Source organism: Budorcas taxicolor, chromosome 11 (assembly GCF_023091745.1).
Source record: "Budorcas taxicolor isolate Tak-1 chromosome 11, Takin1.1, whole genome shotgun sequence".
Classification (NCBI taxonomy): Eukaryota; Metazoa; Chordata; class Mammalia; order Artiodactyla; family Bovidae; genus Budorcas; species Budorcas taxicolor.
In genome coordinates this window covers 89,407,644-89,417,421 of record NC_068920.1, presented here as the reverse complement: position 1 = coordinate 89,417,421, position 9,778 = coordinate 89,407,644, and the positions used below count along the sequence as shown (strand labels likewise).

General features: G+C 49.3%; 1 protein-coding gene across 1 annotated transcript in view; it reads left to right on the top strand.

The window, feature by feature from the left end:
• Nucleotides 1-6,166: 6,166 nt before the first annotated feature.
• KCNK12 (potassium two pore domain channel subfamily K member 12) overlaps nucleotides 6,167-9,778 on the top strand; it is a 50,659-nt gene continuing 47,047 nt past the window's right edge. The window contains exon 1 of the mRNA XM_052649450.1: nucleotides 6,167-6,557. Within this exon, the coding sequence (XP_052505410.1) occupies nucleotides 6,167-6,557 (391 nt within the window). The remainder of the gene's footprint in view (nucleotides 6,558-9,778) is intronic.

Sequence of the window (9,778 nt, the reverse complement as noted above, 5' to 3'; positions counted from 1 at the left end):
TCTCTTTCTCTAGTAAGTGCCCCACAGATATGTTTGAATTGAAATACTTGAAATATTTTTTGAATGACCTATAGTGTCAAAAAGTAAATTTAAAGTGGTAGGCAACATATCCCATAATTTAAATAAAATTAAGTATGTATGTGCAGATAGATAGATAGACTAATAGAGCCAGCCAACCAGGCAGGAGAGTTATTAAAACAACTGATAATAGTAATTCTCTCTGGATAATGGAATGGAATTTGGAGTAATTTTTGTTTTTTCCTTTATTGAATCTTCCAAGTCTTCCAATCTTTCTATTTATACATTACTTTTATAGCCTTTTAAAAGCTTTATCAAAATCTATTTGGGACAAAAATCAGTACATGTATGGCCTTAGCTACAGAACAAAAAAATCAGATTTTAAAATAAGAAAGAATTAAGATAGACATTTAAAAATCACTTCTTAATAAAAAGTGATTTGGCATTGCAAGAGTGGGCTCATGGAGACATTTAGACAAGAAATCCACAGTTTTCTGGACAAGAAAATTAGGCAAGGAGTGGTCTCCAGTGGCCTCATGGCAGCTCCTCACTCTAGCATGCTAGGCTTCGTTTCTAAGCTCCTTGTAAACAGACAGGCATCAGTGACTTCATTTATCCTCAAGCATCATGTTGATATAAAGATGACACAGTGCGTTCTTTGCAAAGACATTTGTGGAGCCCAGGGAGATTTTAACACTAGAGCCCTTGACTGGGCGCCCAATAGGTTTCACTTGTCCCTCTTTTCCTCTGTAGGCACGGCTAACCCCATGTGGTTGTGTGTATGGGGAAACTAAAAATTTGCCATTAAATTGGCTTCATTAAGCCTGCATCGATTTATATTAGATATCTGATTCTCACTCTGGAAGGAGAGCATAGATCTTTGAGTTTCACAGGGTCAGTTATTGCATACAATAGTCACACTGAGAGGCTGAGAGGCCAGCGAATGAGGTCATGGAATATAAGACAGAGGCTATTCCCTCTCTTCTCACCCACATCTACTCTCTGCTCACCACAGTTCCTTGAACAAAATATGCTCTTTCCTGCTTGCACACTTGTACCCAGGTCAATTTTCCTGGCTGGAATGTACCCTTTATTTCCATACATCTGAACCCTATCCATCCTCAGGAGTAGCCCACATAGAGCCTACTACCCAAAACTGATTAAAGAAAAATGAGAGGAGAGGGCTTCTGCATTTGTACAAATGAGAAGGCTGCTCAAGTGGCCCTTCACAGGAGATAGAGATGACCAGCTTCTCCAGATTTTATGCTGTATTTTCATATTATATAGAATATTATATATATCCTATAACACAGCTAACTACCAAATGAGTAATGTAGAATACTAGAGGAGTTCTGAGATCAGGAAGATCAAAGAGGTTTGGAGGTACCCAGAACATTTTTAATTTGCTATTTGGAATGCTGAACTTTTCATCAAAATATTACCAATACAGATTAATTTTTAAGATAAAGTATTTTGTGATAAAAACTCCTTTATTCAAGTTCAACTTCATAATACAATTTCCCTTTAGCACAGCCATATTGCTTCCAAATTTTCCCATTTTTATTTTATTTTTCCCCCATTTTTAATTTTAAAGAAATTATCTTTCTTGGGATAAGTTCTTTTCTATTTCCATTTTTTCAGTAAAGATTTCCTTGATTAGTTGCATTTCTATTTGTTTTTAAACAGCTTTATTGAGATATAATTCACATTACATACAATTCATACATTTAAAATGTACAATTGGCAGATTTTTAGTATGTTCACAGATCTGTGGAATCATCACCACAATCAATTTTAGAATTTTTTTTATCATTCTCAAAGGAAATCTCACACACATTAGCAGTCATTCTCATTACTCTTCAATTCCCCAGACCTAAGCAACCACGAAGTAATCATGTCTTTATGGATTTTCCTATTTTGGACATCTCATACAAATAAAATCATACACTATGTCATCTTTTGTGACTGGCCTTTTTCACTTAGAATAATGCTTTTAAGATTCATTCATGTTGTAGCATGAATCAGTACTTTATTCCTTTTTATTACTGAATATTTCTTTGTATAAATATACAACATTGTACAGCTTCCCTCATGGCTCAGATAGTAAAGAATCCACCTGCAATGTGAGAGACCTAGGTTCGATCCCTGGGTTGGGAAGATCCCCTAGAGAGGCAGATGGATACCCACTCCATTATTCTGGCCTGGAGAATCCTATGGACAGAGGAGCCTAGAGGACTACAGTCTAGGGGGTCACAAAGAGTTGGATACAACTGAGCCACAAGCACACACACACCACATTGTACTGATCAGTCAGTCTGTCAGCTGATGGACATACGGGTTGTTTCCACTTCTGTGAATAATGCTATTATGAATATCCACACTCAAGTTTTCACATGAATGCATGTTTTCATTTATTTTGATATATACCTAGGAGTAGAATCATCATTTGATTGCACTTGACCTGACCTAATTTTCTTGACTAACACTCCTTCCATTGTGTTTTCTTTTACAAAGTACAGAAAGACACAGAGAGAGACAGGGAGAGAAGACAGAGTGTGTATCTGCTCAAGTGTCTTGTCTAAAGTTCATGAGGACATTCAGAATCAAATGATCTACAGCAATCAATGTGATTGGGTCAAAATATCCTATAAAGAAAAAGTTCTCTGGGAGAACTCTAACCTGAGTTGAGCTGTATACACAAACAGCTGGAGAAGAAGAGAAAGAAGATGGCACTCCAGCAGGGGCCACAGCATAAGCAAAGCACTGGTGATTGGGCCGAGTATGAAGTATTTGGGGGATAAGTAGCGAGTACTAGAAGGTGAGGTTGGAATGATTCGATGGGAATCACATCATCAAGGTCTTTGAAGAGCAGCCACCAAGGGTTTAAAGACTAAATTTTTATAGTTTTGAAAGAACCTTTGGAGGCTGTAGTCTAGGGACATGATCAGATCAAATGGACATGATCAGGGTAATGACAGGCAGGTACAGGCAGGATAGACAGAAGCATGGACATATTTATGATAGCAAGCCCCCATTTTGGAGGCTGTTGCAGCAATTCAAGGTTGAGGTTAAAGCTTTGTGGATAGCCAGCTGGAAGCTGGTGACTTACATTGATTCAGTGGGCAAAGGCATCATTCATCAGCCAGCTGGTGCTGGTTCCCCAAAGGACCCAAGTCTATGTTCAGGGAAGTGATCATTTCCCTATTATATAAATCGATTAGGTCATTCAGAGCTGAGATTGATGCCAGGGGTTTGCTACTAATCAAGCTAGAATAACAAGCTGGAGGACAAGGCAGGCCCTCTGCCAAATAGGTAAGGAGAAAGCCCAGAGGCACAGAACACTGCAGCAAAGCACTCTGTTCCTGCCCTGGGAGTCTGGGCAGAAAAAACCACCGAGAGATCTGGCAATGCCCTTCAGCTTCATCTGGAGACTCTAGGGCCAACTCCTGGAATGACACTTCTAGGCCTTCTGTCAGAGCTAACCAGTCAAGTGGAATCCAGCCCTGGAGGCCCATGGCTAGGCTGTCCTCCCTACCTGCAGGAGCTTGTAGAGACAGGGTTATTATAGGGATGGAGGAACAGGCTAGGGTGATGACACCAGTAGTGAGCCCAGGGGAGGCAAAGGCTTGGAGAGAATAATTGAAGGTGTATTTTGTCAATAATAACAATAGTCTGCGATGGCAAAGACTTGTGTTTACATAAGGCTCCCACTGTGCTTCAGAAAAAGAGAGGGCTCTGTATTCTCAGTGGATGAGATGCTTTCCCCTCACTCAAAGGTTCCCCTGACCCTTTCTGAGAAGACCGCTGTAAAACTAACCACATGCAATACAGGACCAGTAAGGCTGCTTCTGACTGTGTTAGTGGTAGAGCCTCTCCCATTTGTCCCTTCCCTAACACAAAGGAGAGTACAGTTGGCTCCATCTATAAACTGGAGTAGAATTTCTAAGAAGAGCCAAGTCTCTGATGTGTCCTGGTTTGGGAAAAGCAGTATCTCAAGTCCAATGCCTTTCAGCTTCTGGACAGCTCTCTTGTACCCCCAGCCTCCACTCTTTCTGTCAGGGCATGGGTCAGAAGCGTTTCCAGGCTTTGAAATGCTCAGTGAATGGTGGAGGCTTGCTCAAGAACCACTTTGATTTCCTTGACACTTTGGGGACTGACGATGCCACTACTTTGGGTGGAACTTAGCTTGAATATTTTCTATTGTAGAGGTCAGACAGCCTGAGATTTGGGGTGAGGGGCTGGTTTTGGATTTCCTCACAGTTCACCCATCTAGGGTATCTAAGCACAGTCCCCATCATTATCTTCATTTTCTGTCATTTGCATCATCTGATCATTATTCAGGGTCCCCCTCTGCTGTGGAAGGGGGACGGACAGCGAAGGGGCTGGCTGCCAGAAGAGGACAGTTTTCTGTCTGTTCCAAGGGCATTCCTCGACACAGAACTTGAGAGATCCAGGCAAAGCCGGCCTGCGTCTGGGCGAAGAAGCTCCAGCGGTAGGGCTGAGCCCCGCACAGTGTTCCCCTGTTGCGGCGGGGCGGAGAGGGGCGAAGATATCCGGCCCCCGACACACACCCTCCCCCTCAGGGCTCAAGAACACAGCCTTCCCACTGCTGGCCTGGGGGAGCTGGTAAGTGAGCTCTCCCTACATCTCCTCTACCCACCCTGCCGCCTCCAGGATCTTAACCAGGGTCCCCCACCACCCTGGGTCGAAGGACCAGAGGGTAGAGGTGACGAATGGAGATCCTGCAGCCGGGTGGGCCTGAACGCTCCCTCCTCCCGAGGCACCTTGGTCCCCTACTCGCGCTTGACTCCTCCCCCGTCTCTATTCCGCAGCGTCCCCGCCCTGTCAGCACTCTGCTTCAGCGACCGCACCTGCCTTAGGGGTCGAGGGGACACACGGGAGGCAGAAAGGGGAAGAGAGGGTTTGGGGAGCGTAGCGCATCAGGGTGACCGGCTGGGCCGGTGCCGCGGGTCTCCGCAGCCCGAGCGCCGCCCGCCCCGCGGCTGCGGCACCGATGCGCTGTCCGCGGTGCTGACGCCGGCCGCCCGCTCGGTCGGCAGGGGGAGGAGACGCCCTCGTTCTCCCGCCGCCCTGAGCCCAATGACCCCACCCCCGCTCCTAAGTAGGATCCTTTCCCCCGAAGGAACTCTCCGAGGCCGGGCGCTGTGGATGGATCCAGGAAGAAGAAGAGAGCGAAAGGGAACTTAAACTTCGGACCGGAGCCCGAGAACCCGGTGTTGGGGAACTAGCGTTTTTCAGCCTCCAGCACCTGAGACCGCAGGGCAACGTCAAGTTGAGCAAAGTTTGGCTGCCGCTTGGACATAGGGAGGGGTTTCGGGGCCAAAGCGCAGGGAAGGACTGGACGGTGTTCTCCGGCGGGGTGGTAGCTGCACCGCAGCCCGGACACCTGCTTCGGTGCCCCGCATTGGTGTCACCAGAACGACCGGGAAGGCGTCGCAGGAGCCCAGCTCCCCACCCCTTCTCTCCCGTCCTTACTCCCCACCCCACCCCCAACACCCCGCCCCGGGCGCCGGTGACTCCGCCTCTCCGTGGCGGGCGGCTCTCCGGCTGGAGCTGGAAAGGGAGCGCTTCCCCGGACTCTGCTCGGTTCCAAGGCTCCGAAGCCGACGCCGCCAGCTCAAGCCCGGGGGCGGGAGCTGGACTGCCCACGGAGCCTGCGTCTGGGAGCCGCTCGGCCGGGAACGCCTCATGGGACGCCCCCGGGGTCTCTCTCCGTGCCCTGCTGCCCTGTCCCAGTCCTAGGCGCCCGGGCTCAAGAGCCCGCCCCGCCCGCAGCCTGCGGCCTGTCTGGAGGGGAGTATGAGGCCCGGGGCCCCGCGGACTCCGGCCACAAGGCGGCAGGGGCCTACCTTGAGACCCCCGCGCCCGAGGGCGGTGGGTGAGGAGCCGCGGGAGCCGGCCAGGCGTCGGGGCGCGGAGAGAAGCGCCCCAGCTCTGGGGCCCGAAGGGCCGCGGGACCCGTGTGCGGCCTGAGCGCCGAGGAGGAGGCGAAGGCGCCCTGCCGTCCGGGCTGCTCCGCGGCGGCCCCAGTCCCCTGGTCACCATCCTCACGTTTCTGCTCCCGCGGGGGGGATGTCGCGGCCCGGGCCCCGAGCGCCGCCCCGGCCCCGGGGCTGAGCTCCGGACCATGTCCTCCCGCAGCCCCCGGCCCCCGCCTCGCCGCTGCCGCCGCCGCCTGCCGCGCCCCTCCTGCTGTTGCTGCTGCTGCCGCCGCTCACACCTCAACGAGGACACGGGCCGCTTCGTGCTGCTGGCGGCGCTCATCGGCCTCTACCTGGTGGCGGGCGCCACCGTCTTCTCAGCACTCGAGAGCCCGGGCGAGGCGGAGGCACGGGCGCGCTGGGGCGCCACGCTGCGCAACTTCAGCGCGGCGCACGGCGTGGCCGAGCCGGAGCTGCGCGCCTTCCTCCGGCACTACGAGGCCGCGCTGGCAGCCGGCGTCCGAGCCGATGCGCTGCGCCCGCGCTGGGACTTCCCCGGCGCCTTCTACTTCGTGGGCACAGTGGTGTCGACCATAGGTGAGCTACGCGCCCGGCGCGCGACTTTCCTTTCCGCGTCTTTCACCTGCCGCCCTTTCCACTGCTCCGGGGCTCGAGCCGCGTCCGTCGGCTCCCTCTTCCCTTCTAACGCCCGAGTGCCTACTTTCATCGCGCCCTCTCCTCCCCGCCAGTCCCTCTCTTCCTGCCTCGTCTTCTTTACTGGCTTTCGGCGCGGGAGGTGGCCTGAAAGTCCCATCACTGGCGCTTACCCAGCGGTGACTGACTGCCTGGCAGAGAGGCCAAACGGGGAGAACACTCACCTGGGCAGAGGGCAGACTGGGGGCCGCCTGCACTCCAGCACTTGCCAACTCCGTGACCTAACCTCCTGTGCCTCAGTGTTCGCTTCTGAAAAGGACAGGGGAGAGTATGTATGAGGGGCCTGGGGCTTCCTTCTTATTTCTCACGGCTCCCGGTCCTCCGTTTCCTCGTCCAGGTAATCTGGAAAGCCCTTTCTCTCTCCACTCAGCGTTTTTATCTCTTTTCCCTCTCTTCTTTCTTTTCCCACGCGTTTTCCCTGAGTCCTCTAGACCCTTTACCTTGGAAAAGGTGACCATTTTCCAGACTAATCCCCAAGGTCTCCTTCCACCTTTTTCCTACAGTCTGTACCATCCCTTCCCAGAGCAAAAAGCCCATTAGACTTGGAGAATAGGACTTCAGCTGCTCTGATTCTGGTTTTCTGCCGTTACTACCCACCCGGCAATTTCCCTCCAATTTCTTGACCTCTTTTCTTTGTAACCTTGTTATCTTTCCCAATAAATATTGGCACCAAGGGGTAGCTTGTATGCAGGGGTTAGTTTCTCTATACTTTCCATCATTCCTTCCTCTTATTTTCGGTAAAAACAGCTCATGGTTCTGTAACTGTGCAAGAAACGCTGTGTAAATGTTCATTGAAGCCCCTCCCCCCACTTCTTTGCCCCTTCTCTGAGCTTCTTCTATAGAGATTCAGGAGCCACCACTGCTCCCCACTCCACCCTGTCTCTGTCTCTCTTCTCTTACCCACTTTCTCCATCCCCCCATTTCCCTGAGTGTCATGTGAAACAGATCTCCTCCCATTACTGTATAGAGTGCAGAATAAATACAAGATTGTCACTTTGGCATGACTCTGTCTCATCCACTCCTCCTTGGAGGCCCAGGGTGAAAAAAACATTTGGCTGCTCTTGCTTCCAGTCACCCCAGAGCACTATCTGCTGGTGGTAGGTTTGGCGGAGGGGACTGGACTCACAGGAATGAAAGGTGAAGGATTTCGTAGGCAGCCTTCTATGGGTGAATTCTGGCCTGGAAAGTGGTACACCAGCTTAGAGATGGGGTATGGACTAACTGCCCAATGTAAGCCATTGCAGATGGCTGCTGGAAGGCAGAAAGACTGCATCCATGTGCAGAACATGAGCAGCTAGAGATGGCTCTCTGAGCGTATATGTATAGTCTATGAAAGGACTTCTTTTCAATGAATTTTCATGTGTCATGTTTGATCTGATGACTTAAAATAGAAAAGGCAAATATGGCCGAAGTCCAAAGCACAAACAAACTGGATTAAAATACCCTGTAAAAGCTATATCATGTTGTTATGGTGATTGAAGATATAAAATGACCCCCTTAAAAAAATCCCCTTTTAAGAACTGCATCAAGTTGCTATAGCAACTAGTTTTTTTTAAAGTGCTTTAAAAGTGCTAAAGATGCTTAGTCCTGATGACATCATGTGTTCATAGCTCATTATTGATTTATGCTCTTCCTCTTTTAAACACACCCATTTGCTTTCACCTAGAGGCACACCTGTGCACATATTGGACAGTCACAGCATTTCTGTCCCGGCGGTGTGCTCTGACTTTGGCTTCCTAATGGGACCCACTGGTTAAGGGAAAAGGTGACAGCAGTGTCCCCTTCCCCTACAGGCCGCAAGTCCGTCTTGATGGGGCCTCATTCCAGGGACCTGTGGTCTCTGTGCCTTTCTGATGAGCTCCCTTCTTTATTCTTCATTCACTGGCTTAATTCACTGCCCAGCCATGGCTTCTACAGCTTCTCTTCAGCCCTATGCATGAAATTAAGTCAACATGTTGGCAAATTGTTCCAAGTGGAGCCTTTAATCTACTGGCAGGATTGGCTGTTTTTTAGTCAAGCAGAAAGAAACTATGTTCTCTTTCTTGATTTGTGTTTGGGAATGTAGGCAAGCCTTGTAGGAGGACTATGCTGAAGCTTGTGACTATGTTACAAATGACCCAGCACATTGTTTCCAAATTCTGCTGCAGAGAGACATTCATCTCGGATAAGAGCTGCACTTAGGGACCAGAATCAGCTGGTGAACAGCTCAGCATTCAACTAGCCCCCTTTGCAGAGGTGCCAAGAGGGCCACGTAGGTAGCCGGGTCTCTGCCAGTGATCCACCTGCTGTTGTGTTCTCAGGCAGTTAGATAAGTTCTGCTGAATCCTGAAGTAGCATGATTTTTATTTCAGTCTTCTTTTGCAAAAATGTACTTGGATGAAATTTAAGTAAAGACCTACATACGTCAGTTTCACTTCTGTTTATGTAGTTCCTTTCCCTTAAATACCCTGAGTCTCCAGAGAGAATGATTATCACTACTGATGCTTTTATGGATTCAGCAGCTCAGGGAGCCAAAGCTGAGTCCAAAATGGGCTGTCAGGATTCGATATCTACCATCTCACCCAGTGAAGAGGAAAATTAGCATGCACTAAGTTTTATTTGAATATCACAATGTGTATGGTCCATGCAGCAATATGGACGTTTTCTTATATTGTGTAGACCAGCTAACAGATTTGTCTAGACCTTAGTGTAGAAAACTGTGCCATCATTTATCCCATAAATATGATATATTATGATATAATGTGTACATCAGGCCCTGAGTGCTATATTTTGAAAGGTTAAAGCTTATTCTACCAGGCAAGGGTTGAAGCACATTCCAACCAGGGCAGCTGAATTGCAGTGTTCGTGGGCGCCACATCTTGGCTAGCCTCACTGATGATGGTTGGAACAAGGAGGAGGCCTTTGGTCCAGTCCCATGTGGCTCAGAGTGTTAAGGGATCTGTCTCAGGTCACAGTTAATTATGTGTTCAGCTGGGTCCAGAATCCAAGTTATGCTGTGTCTATTCTACCAGTTTCGTTCATATAATTGGTGGCCGCATTCTTGTTTGAGGCTGAAGTATTTGATAATGTGTGTGTGTGTCTGACACCACAGCAGGGCTGACCAT